This window comes from Mesoplodon mirus (assembly GCF_964341445.2).
Source record: "Mesoplodon mirus genome assembly, chromosome: 5".
In the NCBI taxonomy this organism is placed as follows: domain Eukaryota; kingdom Metazoa; phylum Chordata; class Mammalia; order Artiodactyla; family Ziphiidae; genus Mesoplodon; species Mesoplodon mirus.
Genome location: NC_138980.1, coordinates 58,376,511 through 58,399,977, shown reverse-complemented (window position 1 = coordinate 58,399,977; position 23,467 = coordinate 58,376,511). Strand labels below are relative to the sequence as shown.

The 23,467-nt window shown below is 53.1% G+C and overlaps 2 protein-coding genes across 3 annotated transcripts; one reads left to right on the top strand and one right to left on the bottom strand.

Annotated features, from left to right (window-relative positions):
- The first annotated feature begins 845 nt into the window (after positions 1-845).
- PCYOX1L (prenylcysteine oxidase 1 like) lies at positions 846-13,093 on the top strand. The gene is made up of 6 exons (XM_082620588.1): positions 846-998; positions 5,177-5,383; positions 7,225-7,399; positions 9,125-9,336; positions 11,524-11,664; positions 12,135-13,093. Exons 1-6 carry the CDS (start codon positions 914-916, stop codon positions 12,791-12,793), a joined length of 1,479 nt encoding a protein of 492 aa, XP_082476714.1. The 5' UTR covers positions 846-913; the 3' UTR covers positions 12,794-13,093.
- Positions 13,094-16,806: 3,713 nt separating this feature from the next.
- IL17B (interleukin 17B) lies at positions 16,807-21,589 on the bottom strand. 2 transcript variants are annotated; one of them, XM_082622877.1, is made up of 4 exons: positions 21,554-21,589; positions 18,955-19,244; positions 17,430-17,704; positions 16,807-16,879 (listed from the first exon to the last, which is right to left on the bottom strand). In XM_082622877.1, the coding sequence occupies exons 1-3, from the start codon at positions 21,572-21,574 to the stop codon at positions 17,473-17,475; spliced, it is 543 nt and encodes a 180-aa protein (XP_082479003.1). In that variant the 5' UTR covers positions 21,575-21,589; the 3' UTR covers positions 16,807-16,879; positions 17,430-17,472. The 2 variants fall into 2 exon arrangements, with proteins under 2 accessions (XP_082479003.1, XP_082479002.1); XM_082622876.1 differs by lacking the exon at positions 21,554-21,589 and having other exon boundaries at positions 18,955-20,006.
- Between the last annotated feature and the right edge of the window lie 1,878 nt (positions 21,590-23,467).

The following is a 23,467-nucleotide window of genomic DNA, read 5'->3' as shown; positions in this document are numbered from 1 at the left end:
TTTTACTATTCTCCGAGTCCCTTCCATTTCTTCTCTTAGCCATAATCTGACTGAATAAACATGAATTTTCCTTATTTTATCCTGAAGCTCATCCCCAATTTTATTTTCTGCTAGAGGAAATCTGTCCTTCATAGTGTGGCAAACTAGCCACAGTGAGCTGCTCTTGTTTTCTGAGGGTGAAAATGGGAGCTTATCCCTTGCTTCCTACCTTTCCTCCCCTATGAAAGGAGAGTGGATGAAACTCTTACCTTTTGTTTTTAAGTAGAAGGCAGAGACATAAACTGTATGTCAGAACTGCAAATACACGTAGTAACTAACAGCAGTCTTGAAAGCATCTGGCCTTGTTTCAGCATACGCTGAAACCAGTAGCATCTAGCCATCCCAACTGCATGACTGGTCAGCAATTTCCAGCACTTGCAGACACTGCCAAGTGATTTCACATCCCTTATCTCACGTGATTGCCACAACCACCTAGAAAGGCAGAGCAGGGAAACAGAACGAGACACAGACAAGGCCCGCTACAGAGCCACTAACACTCTGAGGTTGGATTTGAACCGAGATCGTCAAAGCTTCAATTCTTTCCCTACCGTCAATCCCCCGTAGCTGGGCCCTGGTCCTGAAGCTGAGCACTCGAAGCGCGAACACCTGCGCCGGAGCAGGACGAGCCAGCCAATGAGGAAACCGCATCCAGGAGGCGGGACGGAGAAGCTGCCAATGACAGAGCCTGCCCCCAGAGAGATGCGGCTAATGAGGGCCTCCTGCCGGAAAGGGAAGGCTGCTTGTCCAATGAGAGGCTGCGACCAGCGAGGCTGGAAGGAGGAACAGCCAGTGAGGCGCCGGGCCGGGGGCGGGGAGCCCAGCGCAAACCCGCGGCTGCCGGAGCCCCGGCGTGCTGCTCCAGTCGCTGCCCGCCATGGCCCGCGCAGCCCGGCTCTTCGCCGCGCTGGCCGCCCTCCTCGCTGCCGCCGCTACAGGCGATGCTCGGCCCAGCAAAATCGGTGCGGGAAGGACCGGGTGGGGTGCTGATCTGGGGAGGGCTGCGAGGGAAAAGGGTTGTGAGCCGCGAGCCTCTGGATGGGGGAAGGGGAAGGCAGCTGGGCGAGGGAGGGGTCCTCGGAAGAGGAGCTGGGTGGAGAAGAGCCGAGGCACTGCGACTGGGCGAGGAAGGGGACCGCAGTAGGCAAGGTGCTGATGGCGTGGGCTTGTGTCCAGGGCTACCTGGGGCGGAAAAGAGGCTTGGGGCAGGACTGGTCACCGATCTTACCGGAAGGTCCAGGGGCACTGAGCATCTGCCGTGGAGCTGGCTCTTTGCCAGGTGCCCCCAGGACAGAGATTCTGGCCTCTCTGGTTGACGTCATTCACACAGGTTTATTGAGAGTCGTCTGTGTAGCGGGCACAGTGCTCCACAGTTCCTGTGTGGAGGAGAAGAGACTGCACAATACAAGGAAGTTAGTGCTAGGGCTGAGAAAGCACTGTGAATACAGAGGAGGGGCACTTGACCCCAGTCTTTGTGGGCTCTGGGAGGGCTTCCTAGAAGTAACACCTAAGCCAAAACCTCATGGAGGGTAGGAGGCAGTTCTAGGGGAGACAGAACCCATGGTAAGTCCTCTGGGGATAGATTTGCTGAATGACGAAGTGGGGAATTTTTAACAGCAGTCTTCTTACTTATTTGCTTTCTTTTGAAATTTTCAAACATAGACCAAAGTTGAAAGAATTGTACAGTGATCACCTGTATACCCAGCACCTAGATTCTGCCGTTAAGAAACTGCTACTATATTTGCTTTATCACATACCTATCACATGTGCATTAATCCATCTTACATTTTAATGCATTTCAAAATAAATTGCAGACATCATGACATTTTGCTAAATACTTCATCATGTATATAATTGACTAGAATTCCATATTTGTTTACACTTTTTTCCTCTTAACATTTGTCATTTTAACTCTACATGAATCAAAGGTTTTCAAGTCCCTCGTATATAAAATTCCCACAGGCAGAGATGCTGGGCTTCTGGTGTGAAGGAGGAGTCCCTAATCCACTAGGCTGCCCTCTTTGCGCTCTAGGTGGCAGGGAGGGATGCCCCATGGGAGCACCACGGACCTAATAGGGCCAGTGCAGTGCTAAGGTTTGGATTACCAAACCACAGCTCAGGCCATAAAGGGTTAAGACAGGCTGAAGCGTGACAGAAATCAGTTTGGGACTGAACATTTAGGGTTTTCAGAGGAAAGAGGATCCTGAGGGCTGGAGTGGCCAGAGAAGGCCTAATGGAGGAGGTGGATTTGGAGCCAGGGTTTGAAGGATGGGGAAGAATTGGGCAGGCAATGTCTTGAGATGCAGGGCCTCCCCCATCTCTTGGGAAAGGGCAGCAGAGCAGGGCATTTCCCACTGGCCAGTGAAGAAGGGGCAGGGCCTCCTCACAGCTCTACCATTTCTGGCAACGCAGAACTTGCTGCCTTCCTCATTCCAGCCAGCCCTACCCACCTCACCCCAGGCATCATCAAGGCAGGATACCTGGCAGTGCCATGCTGCCCTGTAGCTTTCCTGATTTTCCTCAGCCCTCTGACAAGAGCCTCTGTCTGTCCTTTGTGGTTTGGACTTTACCCACAATGGGAACGAACGAGGAGCTTCCTGTTAAGATGGCTTAACCCTCAGGCTGCTGCATGATCAAATCTGAACACCTCGGTGTGGCACTGGACCCTTTTTCTTTTAATTTATTTATTTTATTTATTTATTTTTGGCTGTGTTGGGTCTTCCTTGCTGTGCGCGGGCTTTCTCTAGTTGCGGCGAGCGGGGGCTACTCTTCGTTGTGGTGCGTGGGCTTCTCATTGCGGTGGCTTCTCTTGTTGCGGAGCACAGGCTCTAGGCGCGTGGGCTTCAGTAGTTGTGGCTCGTGGGCTTCAGTAGTTGTGGCACACGGGCTCTAGAGCACAGGTTCAGTAGTTGTGGCGCACAGGCTTAGTTGCTCCGTGGCATGTGGGATCTTCCTGGACCAGGGCTCGAACCTGTGTCCCCTGCATTGGCAGGCGGATTCTTAACCACGGCGCCACCAGGGGAGCCCACATTGGACCCTTTAAACTCCCCCATAGTTCCACATGTGACCTGCTCATGCTGTTCTCTCTGCAGAGAATGTGTTTCTGCTCACTGGCAAAGCCTATTGTCCTCCAGGGTCATTGCTTCCCTGTGAAGCCTGGGGCCCACACCCTCAGGCAGAATTCATTGCTTCCCCAGGATTCTCTGGAATCCTGCTGTTGCACTTGGTCACACGTTGTCATTGCTAATAGTGCATGAGTCTGTCCACCCTCTCCCCGCCTATGCTCAGGGGGACAGGAGCTCTCCCTGTTAGATTCATCCTATGTCCAGCACATCTTACCATAGACCAGAGAGTGGGTGTCAGTTTGTGGGTGTTGAATAAGCTGACTCTCAATGAGGTGAGGTCTTCTGCTTCCCTGTAGTCCTTGGGCAGCTTCCAGGCCTTGTGATAGCAGTTTCTCTGGGTGGGGGGGGGAGGGTAATTTGGGGCTTGGTCAAAAATGGAAGTGGTAGGGAGCACATTGGTTTAAAAGGTTAAGGGCATTCTTGGAAGTGGCTTTGTAAACACCGAGAAGAAGGAAATAGTTTGTTCTTTCAAGATGCAACAAATAGTGAGCTCTACTGCCTGCCAGGATCTGGGGACATAGGGACCTGCCCTCAGACCTTAACAGATCATTTGAGTATAGTGTGCCATGGACTAGGCCAGGGTAAGAAGAGCGCTGTGGGACTATGCAGGAGGGACACTTGTCTTAGGCGGGTCAGGCAAGCCAGCTAAAAAGTACATATAAGGGCCACAGAGGTCAGTGAGGCAAAGGGTGACAGCATTTCTGACAAAGGAAGCAGTGAGGGCAAAGGCACAGGCATGAGAGAGCAAAGTCCCATGCTCCACAGCAAAAGAAGTCAAGACAGACAAGAAGGTGGAGTGTTGCAAGGGTGAGGCAGGCAATGGAATAAGTAAATGGAGCCCAGATCATAAAGAACCTTGTATTTTTGCCTTCTAGACAGGAGCCTGTGGTCTTAGGGTCCAACATGGGTCTAGTAAGCACAAATCACACCAGCTTTATCTCATTCTCTTTTTGAGTAGGTTACAAGACTGTCAGATGAGAGGAAAGCTGTGTCTTGGATATGTGGTGGGCAAAAATTGTGGGCAGCATGGCCATCCATTTCAGTAGCTGTCCTCTCAGTGCTATGTAATGGTTACTGTCTGTTTGGTCAGTGGTTCCTAGCAGCACCTCAGAGCCCTGTCCAATGAAATGCTTTTCTCAGTGACTTGGATGAGACTATTGATGGTATATGAACCAAGTTTGCAACTAACAGGAAGGCAGGAGGCGTAGTAAAGACAGTGGGTAAGACCCAAAAAGACATCAGTGAGCTGAAACTTCATAACAAGAGTCCAAACCAGAATAGATGTCCTATACGGTGATGAGTGACCCGTCACAGGGTGAATTCCAGGCTCGGCAAACACAGATGTGGAATGACTTAGGTGTCAGTTGGGAGGTTGCAATAGACCAAGGGGGTTGGCTGACTTCTTCAGTAAAGGGCCAGAGAGTAAATATTTTAGGCTGTGCTTACAGTCTGTTCCAACTATACTCAACTCTGCCTGGCATGAAAGAGCCATAGCCAATAAGCTAAAGAAAGGGCAAGGCTGCATTCCAATAAAACTTTAGCTTGCAAAAACACGCATCTGCCTAGATTTGGCCCTCGGACTGTAGTTTGCCAACCCCTGGATTAAGGAGTGGATTCCAAGTACAAATCTAACCTAATGTGCCTGTCGGTGACCAGGTTTTCACCAATTCGCAGTGAAATAAAACTAGGGACAATGTAAAGAGTCTGTATAAAACTAAACTTACATTTTAAAAATAAGCATCCTGAATTTTGAGATTCTTTCCTGTTCCTTTGCTGCTAACTTGTCTTTATCTTTATAAAATAATTATAGTAGGTGGCAGTGTTCAGGTTGACCTTTGCTGTTTATTAATAGCTTTACTAAGAACGAGTCTGCAGGTCTCCTTTTTGAGATGTTAAAAGCCTATGAGATGCAAATACCTGGGAACCACCGGCCCAGGAGGCTGAGAAGGCGTGACCCGCAGTCTCACGCCCATGCTCTGTCTCTCCCCACGCCTGCCTCCCGGGCCTGCTGACAGCCGTGGTTGGAGCCGGAATTGGGGGCTCTGCCGTGGCCCATTTCCTCCAACAGCACTTCGGCCCCCGGGTGCAGATCGACGTGTTTGAGAAGGGCACCGTGGGCGGCCGCCTGGCCACCATCTCGGTCAACAAGCAGCACTACGAGAGCGGCGCCGCCTCCTTCCACTCCCTGAGCCTCCACATGCAGGGCTTCGTCAAGCAGCTGGGTGAGTGCGCCGTCCTGGGGCTGGCGGCAGCCATTGGGCCCTTCCCAGATTACCCTGATGGTCAAGGCCGGAAGGTCATATAGCTCAATCTCCTCGTTTTACAGATGGAGCAGCTGAGACCAGAGAGGGGAAGGAACTTGCCTGAGGTTACACAGTGAGTTAGTTGCAAAGCCGGAATTAGAACTCAGGTTTGACCTCCCCCCCAGGCCAGTTTCTTTCCCTTTCAATATGCTGCTTCTCAATAATCATAATCATAATTGCTTCCACATGGTGTGTGCTTGCCAAGTACCTGGCATCCTTCTAGGTGATACATAGGCATTACCTCCAATCCTCCCTACCAGCCTGCAAGATGGGTGGTGTATCTCCTCCCAAAGAAACTGAGGCTCAGAAAGCATATACACCTCGGCTAAGTCCCTGCAGCTAATAAGTGAGAGAACTGAGATTCAACCCCAGCAGCATCTATCAAAACCACAAATATGGGGCTTCCCTGATGGTACAGTGGTTAAGAATCTACCTACCAATGCAGGGGACACGGGTTCGATCCCTGGTCCAGGAAGATCCCACATGCCGCGGAGCAACTAAGCCCGTGTGCCACAACTACTGAGCCTGTGCTCTAGAGCCCATGAGCCACAACTACTGAAGCCTGCGTGCCTAGAGCCCATGCTCCGCCACAAGAGAAGCCACCGCAATGAGAAGCCTGCACACCGCAACGAAGAGTAGCCTCCACTTGCTGCAACTAGAGAAAAGCCCACGCGCCTCAACTAGAGAAGGCCCACGCACAGCAACAAAGACCCAACTCAGCCAAAAATAAATTAATTAAGTTTAAAAAAAAAACATATACGGTTGGATGCAGAAATTCCATTTCTCAGAAGTGATCCTGTAGGTATACCCGCAGATGTTCAGAGTGGCAGGCACACAAGGTTATTCGTTACAGCATTGTAATAGCAAAAAGTTGAAAATATCCCACCTGCCCACCCACTGGGATCTGAGATTAAACAAAGTATTGTTTAAGTACACAGCCAACTGTTCAGCAGCCAGAGTGAGGAAGTCCTGTAGGCCCACGTATAGAACAGTCTCCAAGATACATATGTCAATAAGGTGCAGACCAGTGTATATAGTATGTGAGGGTGAGGGGAGGGATAACTCAGAGATAATGTACACATTTATAGGTGTTTGCACAAAATATCTCTAGAAGGATGCTGAAGGAATATACTTACTGGTTGCCTCTGGGTAGGGGAACTTCGTGGCTTTGGGACAGGAATAGGAGGGAAAGAAATAAAAACCCGTAACTCAGGGCAGGTCCTATAATCGCTCAGCCTCACTTTCCACATCTTTACCTGGAGGTGCTAACACCTGTTCTGCCTCTCCCGAGGCTGTGAGAAGGTGAAGTGAGATACGAAGACCCAGTGCTCTGTTAAGTTGCAGAGTGCAGGCAGTTGCCAGGAGCTGTGATTCCTTCCATGTGGCCTTGGTGCCCAGGGCTGCCATCTCAGAGCAGGCCCTGTTGGCTGTCAGCCCCAGACGGTCCAGGATGATATCTGAATTTCCCTCACTCGTGGCTAAGTGGATCCCTGTTGGAAAAAAATACAAAATGGTACATTAGTTTAATTTTCATTTCTTTGTTGACTAGCCAGGCCAGATATCTCCCCAGTGTATTGTATACTGTTCTTAAACAAGCAGCACAGATGCACAAACCATAGTGTTCATATTCCCTTTAATGGAGCCGATCCATGTGCATCCTTCAGGACGGCCCCTGAATTTAAGCTTCAGGAATTGCTAGGTTCCCCCGGGGCGGGGGGTCCTCCGAAGGGGACCTGAGGGCCTCCTCCTTGTCTCCTCAGGGCTGCGGCACCGGCGTGAAGTGGGAGGGAGGAGTGCCATCTTCAACGGGGAGGACTTTGTGCTGGAGGAGACTGACTGGTACCTGCTGAACCTGTTGCGCCTCTGGTGGCATTACGGCATCAGCTTCCTGAGACTGCAGATGTGGGTGGAGGAGGTCATGGAGAAGTTCATGAGGTAGGGCTGGGTGGGGCGTGGGGAGGGCATTCTAGGAGGAGAGAGGAATAGAGGTGCCGAAGGAACCAACGTGACTGTACACTGTCCAAAAGGAAAAGGTACTTGCTGGGTGTGAGAATTCCGCCCAGGCTCCGAGCACGCCCGGCGTCGGCAAGGTGCATGCTTAGTGCAGCGGTAGTTGGTCTCTCACGTTGTCACACTGGCATCCTCTTTCCCTCAGCTAAACTGGTAAATAAAAGCATGGGTTGCAAACTCAGCCACCTTCAAGGGCCCACCTGGGGTGTGAATAAGTGAAGCAGTTGGGTGGAAGGGAAGGCTAGGGAGTGAGGGGCCCTGAAGAGCCAGGCCCCCCTCTGAAGGGGCGGCCGCTCTCTGCTCGAGCCACTGGTGGCCATGGGGGAATGCCATCTTCCCGTGTTTCAGAAGAAGCTGGAAATCCAGTTACATGTGACATATCCCAGTTTTTCAGTGTGCACAACCAATTCATCTTATAAGGCAAATGAAACATCTGTCAGCCACAAGCAGCCTGTGGGCCACCATTTACAAACTCTTCTGTCCCCCAGTCCCACCATGAACAAACAGCTTTCTTTACCACCTGTCTCCTCCTTGGGTCCTGGACCCCTCCCCATCGACTCCAAATAACGAGGACAAGTGGTCTGTTGTCACCCTGTCCACCTCTCGTAATCCACTCACTCACCAGGCTGGTACCCAGCTCTTCCCCACAGTCCTTCCTGAAGGTTCTCCCTGTTTCCTGGCCCAGATGCAGAGGCTGTAGCATCTGACTCTCAGTCGTCGTCTCTAGGCCTCCTTCCTGGTTGCTGGCACTTCTCTGCCCTTCCCACTCCTGTAACTATGCTTTTCACGGCACTTCTTCCTTATATTCTCCGGGTGTCCCCAAAGTCATGTCTTCACTCCTCTTTCCTCTTTCTTATATTTTTCTCCCTTGTCAATTTCATCTAAACTCCCAGGGCCAAGTTCTCCTTTTTGTGGGAGACAGCCTCTACCTGTCGGCCCCCAGTTTCCCCTTAAGTTGCAGACCCACTAACTAATCAGTTTCTAACTGCTTTGTGGACACCCCCACCTGGGTGTCATGTCCATAACCAAACTCAACACGTTTACAGAGCAGCCCAAGCAGAGGCAACTTTTCAAAGGCCAGCCGTCCAAAAGTCCATCAGCAGATTGTTCCAGGCAAATGCCAGCCCCTGAGATTGGGGGAGTTGTGGGAGAACAAGCCATTATCGAGGGGGTGAGTGGGAGGCCTGCTGGACCGAGCCAGACAGCTTTGACATAAGGCAGTTGCCATCGGGTCCGATGCAGTCCTAGAAGCCACTTCGGGCAGAGCCGACATTGCTGGAGAGGGGATGTGTCAGTGGGGGCGGGCATAGCCCACTGCTTGGCAGTCCCAGCTGAGTGAGGACTGTGACCTCAGGCAGGGAGTGGCTTGAGAGGTGACATGTTTGTCATTCAGCAGAGCCACGATGTGAAGCCAGGTCTGGTGGGATTCCAGAGTATTTGCCCTTCCCTCTAGGCTGTCCCTCTAAGTAAGACAGGCCGACCACAACCAGCGAATAGGCCAGAGGTCCCATAACCAGCCTCCTCTCCCACCCACTGCATGGAGAGGAGGGGCGGGTCCCTGCTGGGCCCCCCCAGGTGCAGTGACCCAGCAGCAGGTGGTCAGCTGAAAGGCCTTTCTGCACAAGGGCTCTGGCTCCACTTGTCTCCCAGGATCTATAAGTACCAGGCTCACGGTTATGCCTTCTCGGGTGTGGAGGAACTGCTCTACTCGCTGGGGGAATCCGCCTTTGTCAACATGACCCAGCGCTCCGTGGCCGAGTCCCTGCTCCAGGTGGGCGTCACACAGCGCTTTATCGATGATGTCGTCTCCGCTGTCCTGCGGGCCAGCTACGGCCAGTCAGCAGCGATGCCTGCCTTTGCCGGTGAGCCTCCAGCCCTCGGCCTGCCCACCTGCCCTTCCCTGGCCCTCCCTGTAATAACCTCACATTGACCCGGCTCAGTACAGTTGCCTAACCAACACTGCCCCCTCTGATTCTGGCATCTATCCTCCAAGCTGTCGGGAGATGGTATTCATCCCACTTCACAGACGGTGAAAGGGAGGCTCAGCTCTCAGGTCCTGTGTATTTCTACCACTCCTGTTTGGATCGGTTTCAGGGGCTGTCCCGTTGAGGCCTCTGGGCCCCTGGGTATTTATCTGTTAGAGCACCACATCTTCCCAGCTCATTACTGGGGCAGGTGGGCACTTGTACCACCCACCATCCTCCAGCACAGGCCACAAATCTGCCCAAGAGTCATCAGGGCATGATGACCATTCTGGGCCTTGAAAGATGCTGTAGGATTTTGCTGGGGTGGTGGAGGGGCAGAGAGGGGCATTCAAGGCTGAGGAGCTACACGGGCACTCACTGGCCTGCTTGGCTGTGTCCTTCTCCTCTCCCCCTCTTAACATGGAAGGCCCAGACTCGGTCCTTTGTCCTCTTCTGCTCTCAACTACTTAGCCTCCCTTGGTGGGCTCAGCCAGTTTCAAGGCTTTAAATTCCACCCACCTGACTCCCAAATATGACCTCCAGCCCAGACCTCTCTCCAAAAGTGCAGGCTTATGTGTCAGCTACCACCCTTGTGTCTGCACTGGAAGGGCTAATGGGCGTCTCAGACTCAGCACATCCAAACCTGAGCTTCTGATCTTTCCCCTCGAGCCTGCCCCTCCCAGCGTCTGCCCAGCTTGGCTGGTAATTACTCCTTTCCCTTGCTCCAGCCAAAACCTTGAATCATTTCTTTCTCTCATATCCTTTATGTCATATGTCAGGAAATCCCATCTGCTTTACCTTCCACGTATACCCAGAATCTGACTGCTTCCTACTACCGCCTTGTCCTTGGTCTAAGCCACCAACATCCCTCAGCAGGATTACTGCAACTCTCCTACCATGTCCCCCACCCCCTGGCCCCCCAAGCTCAATGCATCAGCCAGATGATCCTTTTAAAACAAAAGACAGATCCTGACAGGCCTGCATGTAAAACTGTAATGGCTCCTACTTTCCTTCAGGGAAAACCCAAAGTCCTTCTAGTGGCCTGCAGGGCCCTACATGGTCTAGGCCTCACCACCTCACCACTCCCTCACCCCACACCAGCCACTCTGGCCTCCCTGCCATGTCTCCAACGTCCCAGGCGCACTCACACCTTGAGGTTTTTGTGTGGGCAGCCCTCTGCGTGGAGCATTCTTTCCTGAGACACAATCATGGTAAACTCTCACTCTCCCATGTCTTTGTGAAGATGTTGCCTTTTCATTGAAGCTGCCCCTGCCCCTCCTGCCCTGCAGGTATCATCTTCTAGCAGACTGCTTGATCCGACTTACTTGATCTCCTCCCACTAGAAGGCAGGCTTTCCAATGGGAACCTCTGTCTCCTTCGTTTACTGATGTATCTTTACAATAGTGCCGACCATCATAGGCACTCGGCCCATTTTTGCTGAATAAATGAATGAAAAGGTTTATAATTAACAAGCACCTCCCATATGCCCAGGATACTGTTCCTCTGGCTCTTGGCACTGCTAGCTCCTTCCCACCCTTCAGGTCCTGCCTAGTTTCACCTCAGCGAGACTACCCTGCTCACTCTGCCGGTATCTTGTATGTATCCTTCAAGATATAATTCACATACCACACAGTTCACCCATTTAAAGTGTAGGATTCAGTGGCCTTCAGTATATTCACAGAGTTGTGCCTCCATCACCACAATCAATTTTAGAATATTTTCACTGCCCCAAAAGAAACCCCATACCTGTAGCCATCAGTTCCCCAACATCCCCCAGCCTTCCAGCCCTAGGCAACCATGAATCTACTCTGTGTTGCTATGGATTTGCCCATCTGGGCAGTCTGTGTAAGCAGAATCATACAATCTGTGGTCTTTTATCGTGGCTCTTGCACTGAGCCTAATGTTTTTACTTCACAACATTGTGAATTTTGTTGCAGTTATTTGTGTGTGTCGTCTCTCGGTGCCCAGGGTTGGGAGGAGTCTTGGCCTGGGAGAGAGGCCCCGGTAGGATGGTGCTGGACTCTCCAGCCCACCGCGCAGTGGTTCTGAGCGCCCACTGGCCGCCCTCCCTCCCCCTTTGCCCAGGAGCCATGTCACTAGCCGGGGCCCAAGGCAGCCTGTGGTCTGTGGAGGGAGGCAATAAGCTGGTTTGTTCCGGTCTGCTGAAGCTCACCAAGGCCAACGTGATCCACGCCACGGTCACCACTGTGACCCTGCAGCAAACGGGTGAGTAGACAGAGCAGGGGCCATGTCCACTGCATTCCTAAACAGTGAACACTTCCACCTCCTCTGTCCCTAAAGCCCTGGTTTATGACCTGCTGGGGAGTGGTTCCCAGCACTGCCGAGTGACACCAGAGGGCACTGTTGCCCCGATTCAAAGGTCAGAGCCAGAAAGCAGAGATGTGCATCGATCTAGTCCCATTCATTTGACCACTGAGGACTTTGAGCCACAGCCTTGCCCACGTTCCCCCAGCTGGTCAGAGGCAGAGCCAGAGAAAGCGCTCGGGGTTCCTGACTCCAGTCCAGGGCTCGCCCTGCAGCCACACCAGCACAGAAAGACTGGGACCCAGCAGCTGGAAAGCCCAGCTGCACCCATTGAGGGTCTCGTCCCCTCAGTGCAGGGCCCCAGATGGCAAGTAAGTGGGGAGAAGCTGAGAAAGAAGCGGGCTTTTGTGCTCTCTTCCCTCTCCTTCTAGAGGGGAAACCCTTGTACCATGTCAAGTATGAGAATGAGGTGGGCACAGGCTCTGACTACTACGACATAGTGGTCATCGCCACCCCCCTGCACCTGGACAACAGCAGTACCATCACCTTTGAAGGCTTCGACCCGCCCATCGATGTCGTCCAGGGCTCCTTCCAGCCCACCGTCATCTCCTTGGTCCATGGCTACCTCAACTCTTCCTACTTCGGCTTCCCCGACCCTAAGCTTTTCCCCTTTGCCAGCATCCTCACCACAGACTTCCCCAGCTTCTTCTGTGCCCTGGACAACATGTGTCCCGTCAACGTCTCGGCCAGCTTCCGGCGGAAGCAGCCTCAGGAGGCCGCCGTCTGGCGAGTCCGGTCCCCCCAGCCCCTCCTTCGCTCCCAGCTGAAGACCCTCTTTCGCTCCTACTACTCAGTGCAGACAGCCGAGTGGCAGGCCCACCCCGTCCACGGCCCCCGCAGCCCCCTCCCACGGTTCGTGCTGCACGACCAGCTCTTCCTCCTCAACGCCCTAGAGTGGGCGGCCAGCTCCGTGGAGGTGACGGCAGTGGCTGCCAAGAATGTGGCCCTGCTGGCCTTCAACCGCTGGTACCAGGACCTAGACAAGATTGACCAGAAGGATTTGATGCACAAGGTAAAGACTGAACTGTGAGGGCTCTGGGGAGAGCTGGAAACGTCCAGCCCCCGCTCAAGACGGTCCCCCCCCCCACGCAGCGGCCACGGTTTTACAAGCCACACTCACCCACAGAGCCCTTCTCTGACCCCTCGTGTGTGGAGCGTCTTTTCTCTCCAGTGTGGGTCCTGGTGACCAACTCTCTGCCTCTCCATCTTAAGGATTTTCACAGTGTTGCTTCTTTTGAAGGGGGAGAGTAAGAGAGGGGGAAGGACATTCAAGCCAATGTATTCATTTATTTATTTTTTTTAAGAAGAAATAAAAATCCATCTGAAGCTGCTTCTGACTTGGTTTTCTAACTAGGAGACAGTGATAACTATGGGAGGCAATATAAGGCAGAGAATTCTGAATCCAATTTCCTTATTGTTTTCCCCTGCCTATTCCCAACATGTACCTGAGGCCACACCTACAATGAAACATATGTAACCAGATGGTTACAAATAGAGGGAAGATGAGAAAACATGAGACAGGATTAAAGCTCCTACTTACTGTAGGCTTGCTAGATGCAAGGTACCCAGTCAAGAACTTAATAGACACCATCCAAGCCTCTAGACAACACTGCATATTGGAGGAGATGACTGTGGTAAGATACAAGGAAGAAACGGTTACCCCAGCAGAGCTGGCAGTATAGCTCCGAGCTTCCTGGTAACCAGTGGAAAAAAGGGAAACATACCAGGCCAAAGGAAGAGGAAAGCTTTTCCTTGGCACCTGGAAGAAGTGACCATTCTGTCCCTTAAGCAAGAGTTGAGGAGTAATACCATGGATCTGTTTTATAAGAAAACAAGTTCCCAGCTGGTGGAGGGCAGTCCTGCCTCACCCCCAAGCACTCGCCCCAGAAGAGGAAGCGGAGAAAAGAAGGTGCTGAGATGGAGTTCTTCGGAGGTTGGATGCCCAAGTCACATCCAGACCTGCTAAATCTGGCTCGGGGGGGGGGGGGGCCAGATCCCCAGGATGACACAACACTGCCAAATGACATTGACATTGTGAATTCCCAGCAGGAACAGCCCCAGCGGGCATCCAGCTAACTTCCCTCTTTTGGTAGAGATGGAGATAAAAAGTCCAAAGTGAGGAAGGAATTTGCCCAAAGTCTCTGGATGAGTTCATAGAACTTAAATCGTGAATGTCTCCTTAAAAATTAATTGGATTCAGTATGGGGCAAAATACCCTTCAAGGAGGCAGAGGCCCAAACTGCCTCTGAAGTTGTTTTTACTATGCGGAAGTGATGGTAGTTAAAGAGATGGTGCCTTTGAAGTGCAAGTAGCGTGCACTCATTGGTCAGAGGAAATATGAGGCTGACACATCAGTAAGAATGCTTTGGTTGCAGTAGTAGAAAACCAAATGCAAACTAGCTTAAGCGATAAAAGGGTCTTATTGGTTATCATAAAACTCCAGGCACAGGGCAGGCATCGAGCACTGTGGGATGCCAGCGTGGCCTTCACTTCTCTCATGGTCAGAGATGGCCATCAGAGGGTCTTCTCCCATGGCCCCTGAAGCAAAGTCTGGGCTCTGGGCCAAATTGGGCCCCTACTAAACCAATTCCTGTGGCCAAGTGAATGCCACATGCTGATTGGCTTAGGATTCAGCTACCGCACCAGTACCTGGGACACAGGTGATAAGATTAAACTGATTGGCTTAGAACAGTCAAGTCCCACCCCTGGGGCAGAGGTGGTCTCCAAACTCTAAGATCAGAGGGGTGGAAAGGGAGTTGGAGAGAGGTACACTGACAACCAGATTCAGGAGGGGGCTGTGCCCTCCCCTTCCTCTCAGGTCCAATGAAATCAGTATGTAATGACCTCTTACAGTATGTCATGGCCTGTGTTTGAAATAAAGATGCTCTGGGCTGTCATGGTGTAACCAGTGATCGCTGGTATTGGGCCAGAGGACCAAGGCCAGTACCAGACTTGTCCCTAATAACCACCCGTCCCTTGCATCCCTAAGAATGTATGCACAGAAGAGGCAAACCAGGGCAGACACACTTGATCCTCAGCCTGACTGCAGTGGAGCGGGCTGGTCCTTCAGAAACTTCCTTTATCTGGGTAGGCAGGCCTGAGCAGCTCAGACCAAAAGCAGGCCAAAATGCCTACGCTGCCTGCTTCCGCCAGCCCAAACCTGAGAGCTGGATCCCACCGCCTCTCTGCCTACAAGGAAAGGCCAGAGATTCCTGAAGGCATCAGAAGGGAGCATGGGAACCAGCAGGAAGCCTTGGCCCCAGGGCCACCCTAGCCTTCTCAGGCCAGGAAAGAAGCCCCCAAGGGCCCACAGCTCTCTGGGAGAAGACAGAGCATTTGCAAAGACAGAGAGAGCCCTATGATCTGCCAAACAAAACAGGAAAGAGACCACACCACCTCAGGAGTCCCGGGTGCAACGCAGTAGACTTTTAACGCTTCACCCCTAGACTCCACCCCTAGAGCAGGTGAGCCAAGCAAAATTTCAGCACTTTGTGGGGAGGAGGGCTGTAGAGGGTAGAGTTTGAGGTGGGTGAGGAATAGTGAGGGAGAGAGGAAAGCCTTGATCCTGACCCACCTTTGAAGGAGCCACAGGGGAAGCTAAGGGCAGAGCTTGGGCTCCCTCTAGAGGCTTCTGTGCATGTATGCATTCATTCGTTCACCAAGCCCTGCACCCCTATTTTGCACGGGGCACTTGCTAGGTATTGCCCATGCAACGCTGAAGGAGTTAAATGAGGCCTCTGTTCTCACGGAGTGGGAAGTTCTCACCAGACAGTGGAAAACATGAAACCCACTTAGAGCAAATGAGGTTCTGTGGTAGTGTAGACCTGCCTCTCCAAAGGTCCTGAACTCCCTGCTGCTGCCTTTAAACCACGGAACTGGGAAGGGCCAGCTGCCAGGCCAAGCTCCTAAGTCACGGAATAGTAAAACCAGAAAAGACGCTGGAGATCCCTAAATCCCACCTGCTCGTTTCACAGATGAGAAAACCGAAGCCCAGAAAGAGGAAAAGGCAAGATCCGCATAAAACTAACTGGCATTTGTTGAGCATCTCTGTGTGTCTGATGCGCTGGTAGGAGGAGGACAGCCAGAACCACCCAGATGAGGAGCTTCTGCACCCGATCCCTATGCCCTGGGCACCCAGGGGGCTCCCAGGCCCTTACCCCACAAAAAGGCCTTGGAGGCCATGGGTCCCTTGTGTTCAGCTGAAGTCTTAAGGCCTGGAGAGCAGGCTGCAGGGGCTTCAGAGAAGAGCAACCCCCCAGGGAGGAGAAGCGGCTGCTGAAGGCATCCGCACGCGCTGGCACATGAAGTCTATTTTCCATGTGTCTGGAACCAGGCCGAAGCTTCCTGGGGTAATTTTAACCAGTATCCACTCTAGAACAATACCAAAAAAGGTAAGTTACTTGCCAGCCCAGACAGGCACATACCTAACCACTGCCCTCTCATGAATTAGACCCTGAAAACATTCAGAACTAAAGCTGCTTCAGGCGCTGAAGTTAGAGCAGCCAAGCAAAGTATTCCTGTGCTGGCTATTGGCCCTCTTATTGAAATTAACTGTAAAGTGCCAGCTATTCTTACCCTCAGAAAATAGCCTGAGCCCCTCAGCTGTCTTCGGAGAGGGAAAGTATTTTTAGCCCCTAGAACAGCTGACTTAGGATTTTCTGCAGGAGCTAGGAGGGCAGGGGAGGATTGAATTGCAAGGGGCTAATGGGAGAGGGGGTTGGAATTAGCATCCAGGGGTCAGGAGCCAGCAGGGGCTTTAGGGCAAGTCAGTCCACACTGCCTTTTTGATCAGCAAAGGGTCTTCGTATAAGCCAGTAGTTCTCAAAGTGTGGTCCCCATACCAGCAGCGTCAGCATCACCTGGGAACCACGGGGTTAGAAAGGCAAAGTCTCAGCGCCCCCCTCAAACCACTGACTCAGAACCGCTGTGCATGGGGCCCAGCAATCTGTATTTAAACAAGCCCTTCGGGGGATTCCAGTGCTAGCTATAGTTTGAGAACCACCGATACAGCAAACCATCTAACCAGATCCCCTTGTGGATAAGGCTGGATGAAAGAATGATCTTCATTAATGTTCTCAACTCTTGAGTGTTTGTTCAAAGCCAGGAGTCTCCAGCCCTGAAAGACATGCCCACATGAAAATTTAGGTGCTAACTGGCCCAGGTTAAAACCCCCTGCTCTTTGGCAGCCTGGAGGCTCTTCTCTGGATCTAAGTCTGACATGCAGAGAATCTGGGTTGAAAGAGACTATGTGCATCATCGACTCTATCCAAAGGAGGAATCCGCTCCACAATACTCTTTAGAGGCTCAGCCTTAGCTGGACCCTTCCAGAGACAGGGAGCTCACTGCTTCTAAAGGGCCTCTTTGTAATGGCCCTTGACTTAACTGGGGAGAATCAACTCTTGTTCATTGCTAGATAGGTTTATACCAACCAAGCTCCAATAACGTGGCTGAAATATAGGCTTATAAACCCAAATTAAAGAAAGTAACTGTCCTACATGGTAGACATGAATGCAATATTTTTGTAATAACCCATCTCAGCGCTGGAGAACACGGGGTGATGGAAAAATCCTCCTTCACATTGATCGACATCTATCTCCCACCCGGTTTTGGCTTCAGAGCCACAAGGAGCAAACCCAAAGTCTTGCTTTCCGAAAGACAGCCTTTACTTTTCAGTGCCTTGCTCGGCACGGGGGTGCAGGGAGGGCTGTCTCAGAAGATGCAGGTGCAGCCCACGGCGATGGTCTCCATGACTGCGCGCTGGCGGCAGGGCCCGGTGCGTGGCGGCAGCGGGCAGAGGCGACGACGCACAGGCACCTGGCTGAACACGGGCACGCTCACCATGCTGCGGTCCTCCTGCATGGTGAAGGGATTCACGCAGCCCAGACATAGGCACCGCGCCTCCGGCAGGTCTGCAGGAATGCGGCTAGGGTCATGGTTGATGCTGCGGGAAGGCAGGAGAGAGCACAGGGCAGAAGGAAGGTTGTGGGAAAGACAAATTGGTGCCCACCCCCGATGCCCCTGCCTTTCCTAACCCAGGTTTTGATTGTACAGCAAGACCGTGCCGTGCTGGAGGAAAGGCAGTGGGCTTGTGGACCTGCAGCATCAGCATCACCTGGGAGCTTGTTAGAAATGCAGAATCTCTCCCTACCCCAGACCTCCTGAATCAGAACCTGCATCCTCTTAAGATCCCCAAGAAAGTCATGGGCACAGTGAAGTAGAAGGCCAGCTTCGGAGGATCTTTATGGACCCTTCCAGTTGCCACCTTCCAGGTATGGGAGTCACTAGCAACATGTGGCTGTTTGGGCTTAAAATAATCAAAATTAGCTCCCCAGTCACACTAGCCACATTCCAAGTGCTCAGTAGTCACATGAGGCTAGTGGCTACCATATTGGTCTTTACACTGTCACAGAAAACTATTGAACATACTCTTCTAGAGTCTCGGGACGTAAGGTGTGTGGCTAAAAATCTCTGGCCTGGGTTCATGAGTGAGGACCCTTCAGGGTCAGTCCTTCTCTTCATTATTTATTCTCCACATATACACATGGCCCCTTCTGTGTGCCCAGGTGGTGTGCTGGGAAGTGGAGCTACAACCAAGTTAAGACACCACTCCTGTCCCCTAGGGGCAGCAGGTCGTGATTCCCAAGCCCAGCTGTGTATCCTAACCATGTGGAAATGTAGATAATGCCACTTGCTGAGCCTCATCCCTGGAGGTTTTGATTGAATGGGGCATGAGAATCCTGAGATGATTCTGATGCAGGCACTGGGATGGTCCCAGTCTAGCATGAGAGACAGATGTGCACACAGCCAACTCAGTACTGCCCGGAAGTGCTGTAACTAGAGGTGTGTACGAGGCACTCGGAGCTGGAGGACGTGACATTTGGGGAATGCCTTGCAGGCCCTTCACTGGAGACTTGGAGAACACAACGGCAGTGCCCTGCATGGATATCTCATTTAATAACAAGCCTATGAAGTAGATATTATTATCACCTCCACTTATAGTTGAGGAATCTGAGGCTCAGAGAGGCTAAGCCACTTGCCCAAAGCCACACAGCCAGTAAAAGGCAGAGCCAAGATGCAAACCCAGGCCTCCAAATCCAAGGTCTTAGCTCTTACAATGACAGGGAGAGTGGGCAAGGCATCCCCTCCAGCCCCCAACACACAGCTTACCCACTGCTGCCCAGCCTGGCCTACCTGTAGCCCCAGGGCGACAGGCTCCTCTTGTTGGACAGCCACAGCTGCAGGTTGACCTCACACTTCCTCCTGGCCGGCTCGGAGCTGTTCCTCAGCTGGGCCACCATCTCCCCCAGGTTCCTCTCATATTCCTCCATGCGGGCATATGGCTTTGCCTGGGACACGAGGTCCAGCGGCACCTGGTGAGGCCCAGAGGCCAGGGTCCCAGGCCGCCCTTGCCCCTTCCTCTTGCCTTTGGGGTTCCTGGGCTGGCCCAGCCCCAGGAAGATGGAGATGGTGAGAAGGAATAGCTGGGGAGGAAGGCCACAGGTCAAAGGTGGGAGAGCCAGGTCTCCCTCTGGGCTAAGATTTGGGGCCCAAGTAAGGGGGAAGGAAGAGGCAAGGCCTCTAGCGGGGCCACCCTCACCTGTCATGCCCTGGCCTGGTCCCACCAGCCCACCACATGTGTACAGATGCATGTATGCACCACGGTCATCGCTAAGTCCTGATGCACCTCTTAAGAATCTCCCCAGGGCTTCCCTGGTGGCGCAGTGGATGAGAGTCCGCCTGCTGATGCAGGGGATGCGGGTTCGTGCCCTGGTCCGGGAAGATCCCACATGCCGCGGAGCGGCTGGGCCCACGAGCCATGGCCGCTGAGCCTGTGCGTCCGGAGCCTGTGCTCCGCAAGGGGAGAGGCCACAACAGTTAGAGGGCCACGTACCGCAAAAAAAAAAAAAAAAAAAAAAAAAAAAAATCTCCCCAGCCATCCACTTCACTATCTGTACCACCAGCCTCCCCTTCTTGGACAGCTCAACCAGCCTCCTACCTGGTACCCCACATCCTCCCCCGTCTCCTTCCAATCAATTCTCCACACCCTGGCCAAGGATGGGTGTTTGAAATGCAAACCTATTAACATCACCTGCCCAGGCCAGACCTCTGCTGAGTTCTCCTCCCTCAAATCACTCCTGGCTGCCCCTCACACCCGTGCTTCAGCCTCTGGCCTTCTCGCAAACCTTCCTCTCCCCATGCTCCTTTCTGCACAAGGACCTTGCACAGGCTGTTCCCTGCAGAGTCCTGCCTCTCACCCTTCAGGTCTTGGCTCCAGTGCCGCTTCCTTAGGGAGGCCTCTGTGGACCTTCTTGGGCTCTCAACACCTGATGCCTCTTGCGTGACTGCAGTCTTATGGTGCATACATGTGATTCTTTCATACGTTGGGCCCACACCTAGCACAGGCTCCATGAGGGCCAGCATCGTATCCGTTCCCACACACTGCCTTGTCCCCTGTGTCTGCACGGTACTGGGCACTTAGGTATTCAGTAAACATTTGCTGAGTGAATGAATGCCTGTCACCATCCCTGCCCATCTGTCGCTTACAGTCTGGCAAGGAAAACAGACGGCGAACAAGAAAACGTGCACCTAAGCCTCGCTAGCAGCAGTGTGTGGATGGGACCACACAGCACGTGGTTAGAGAAGAGCAGGGCCACCCGCTTAGCCTTGTGGCAGTGGGGTGGTCTTGCAAAGACTTTCTGGGGAGAGGGAGTGTCTGGTGAGGTTTGAAGGCTAAGACAGAGGCAGATATGGGCAGAGGGAGCCTAAAAATTGTACGGGGTGGGGGAAGGAAAGTGTGAAATGAAGTTTCAGTTGGTTAAGAGCTTTGCTGAAAGGAGGCTGAAAGAAGCAGCTGGGAGATGCAGCTGGGGAGGTGGGCAGGTCATGGCCAAGGATCCCTGTTGGCCTCCATGACAGCTTTGCTCCCCTCGTCCACACCCGGACCCTCTACCTGCCTGACCCCTTGTCCACCCTCACCCAACGCCATCCACATCTGGGAGCATCAGGAAAGCCTCTCACTCACACGGGAGAGGACCTGGGAGCCCAGCAGAACACAGACTCCTCAGGAAGCCGGGAGAGAAAGGCCAGGACTTGGGTGGGGGCCAGGGCTGGTCAGAAGGGAGGACCCTCTAGGGGGAATTTCATCTCCTCGTTGAATCTAGCCAGGCTCCCACCTGCCCTGTATCCCTCACCCTACCACCCACACGGCCCGTGCCAATCTACCCAGCCAGTCATGACCCTTAGAAACAAGTTCTGGCAGAGCCCCTCTCAGCAGAACCATTTCTTGGCACAAAATCCATGACAGATTCAAGTGGCTGGATTCTTCCATTTTGGTCCTAAATTCTGCTGCAGAAAAATGTCTCCCTAACAATAGGCTTTCTCATCGGAGCTTCTCACATGGCGTTCTTAAACTCTGGCTCTCCCTTTATAGATGGGAAACAGAGAAACAGAAGGACTTGCCCAGGGTCACACAGCCTAGATCTCAGGACCCAGAGACTCTTTGGAAAAACCCCGATAACAGAGATGGCCAAGATCTCCCCATATGCCTTTGGCCTGAAAGGGCTTCAGTGTCATGGGGCTGAGCCCAGCTCAGGAGCCGAGCTACTGGCCATGGCTGCAGCCTCTGAGACCCGTCTCTGTTTCCTTCGTGTCCTGGGGGAGAGGACAGAGGGAGAACTCACCTCTGCAGATTCCAAGCCAAACAGAGGCTGCTATTAATCAATAGAGAAGAAGTAACGAAACATTCGGGCCCTAAAAAGGGATGGGGGTGGAGTGGGGAATCGTCACGTACCAGGTTGTGTGGCCAGTCCATCCTGCGAGCCAGGCGATCGGCCTGCAGCTGCCACCCGCCTGGAACCCCAGATGCCTCCGCCAGGAGAATGGCAGCAACAGGACTGCGCGAAGCAATTATAGCTCGTCAGGGGGCTGCCGGGGGAGTGGGTGGGTGGGCTCGTCATCGCCTGGGAGCCTTGGGCCCCCAGCTGGCTGGGCCTGGCGCAGTGGCAGGCGGTGAGGGGCGTGGGGGCAGGCCAGGAGCTGGGCCGAGGTGCCCAGGGGCTGTTGACTGAGGGACAATGCCCTGTGTGTCTGATGGGGCTCCGGCGGGTGGCACCTCCGCCTGTGGCCTGCGGCTGGCCGCCCAGCCAGCACCCACAGGGCCGCCTGAGACAATCGGCTTCGTTAGTTTGGGGGATGGCAAGGGGGCAAGGGTGGAGGAGGGACAGGCTGTCCGTTGGTCAGGAGATCAAATGTTCTCAGAGAGAGCTAGCCAGGAGTGGGACACAGGCCCCATCTCCCAGGGAAACAGCCTCAGGCACTCCGGCCTCAGCCAGCCTCAGGTGAGCTCCGTGGCCCCCAGTACACTGGTAGCTCACAGGAGGGGAAACTGAGGCCAGAGTAAAGAAGGGACTTGTCTAGGATTATACAGTGAGTGAGAGATGACAGAGCTGGGGTTCGTATCTGGTCCCCATGTGGGGCTTCATCCACCACCCCACTCTGTTTTTCTTGGCGTATTTTCTGCACAATTCTGGCCTGCTATGAACATGTTTCTGAATCTGTGTGCTCTCACGCAGACCACGTCACGGGTTCGTGAGGACTTCACGGCCGGTTGTCCTGGCCTTCCAGATGCAACGCTCCCCCTCGTGTAGAGAAGGTCTCCACTCCAAGGGCCTGCCCCTTTGTGGCTGCTTGTGACTTCCACTCTCTCTCAGCCTCAGTTTCCTTCTCTGTAAAATGGGAGTCGTACCCAGGAATCGACAGTGGCCTGGCCCATTTCTCCCTGAAATCTTTCTGAGTCTCAGTGCCCCCATCTCTAGGATGGGGCTGTCATAGTAGCCACCTCTCGGGGCTGCCACAGGATTAAGGGAGATAACCCATGTTAAACAACTGGCACAGTGCCACGTAGTATGTGCTCAATAAACACAGATGTTTATTATGAAAGTTATCATTATAAAATAATTGTATAATTGTTACTGGGAACGTTAGCTGTTCTATTAGCATCAGAGCAAGCACGGTTCTCATTGCTCAGCCAGTTCTCCTTTCTACCCCCTCGGGCCCACCCTCATGGCTGAGAGACTTCTGGGCTTCACAGGCTCTGGCCACAACTTCATGAGCTCAGGTGACCCCAGGCTCTACACATCCTGGAGTCACAGGCTGAACGGACCAGCCCTGCTGGTCTGGATCTCTCCCCTTGAGTGAGCAGCCCAGCTGAATGTAAGCGAACAAGTCCCCCCACCCCGGGAGATGGAGGAGGGGGTGGAAGGGGGTGTGAAGAGGACAGGGGAGGGACACCGTGAACAGGCATCCAGGACTGCACCGTCCTACTCAGGGCCACTCTTGGCCATTTACAGGAATCACCGAGGGGAAGAACGCAGGGTGCAAGGCGCTCCTGAATGTCACAAGATTAATCTGTCCGGGGCAGGTTTCCACAGCATAACTGAGAAGCTGGCTGAGGCTTGAGCTCATGAGAGATACCACCATATTTGGTCAAATACTAGACAGGGCTCTATTCTACCACTGGAAACTCCAGAGGGAGGGGGACTCTGAAAATACTTCCTCAAGCAACAAGGGCCCCCAGTCCCACCCCAGGCTGTCCCAGCACCCCCCCCACTGTCCTTTGAACAAGTGAAACAGCCAGCACAAGGGGGAGAAGGATGGGGGAAACCTGGCTGTAACCTGTGCAGCCTCCTTGCTGTCGCTCTGCTGC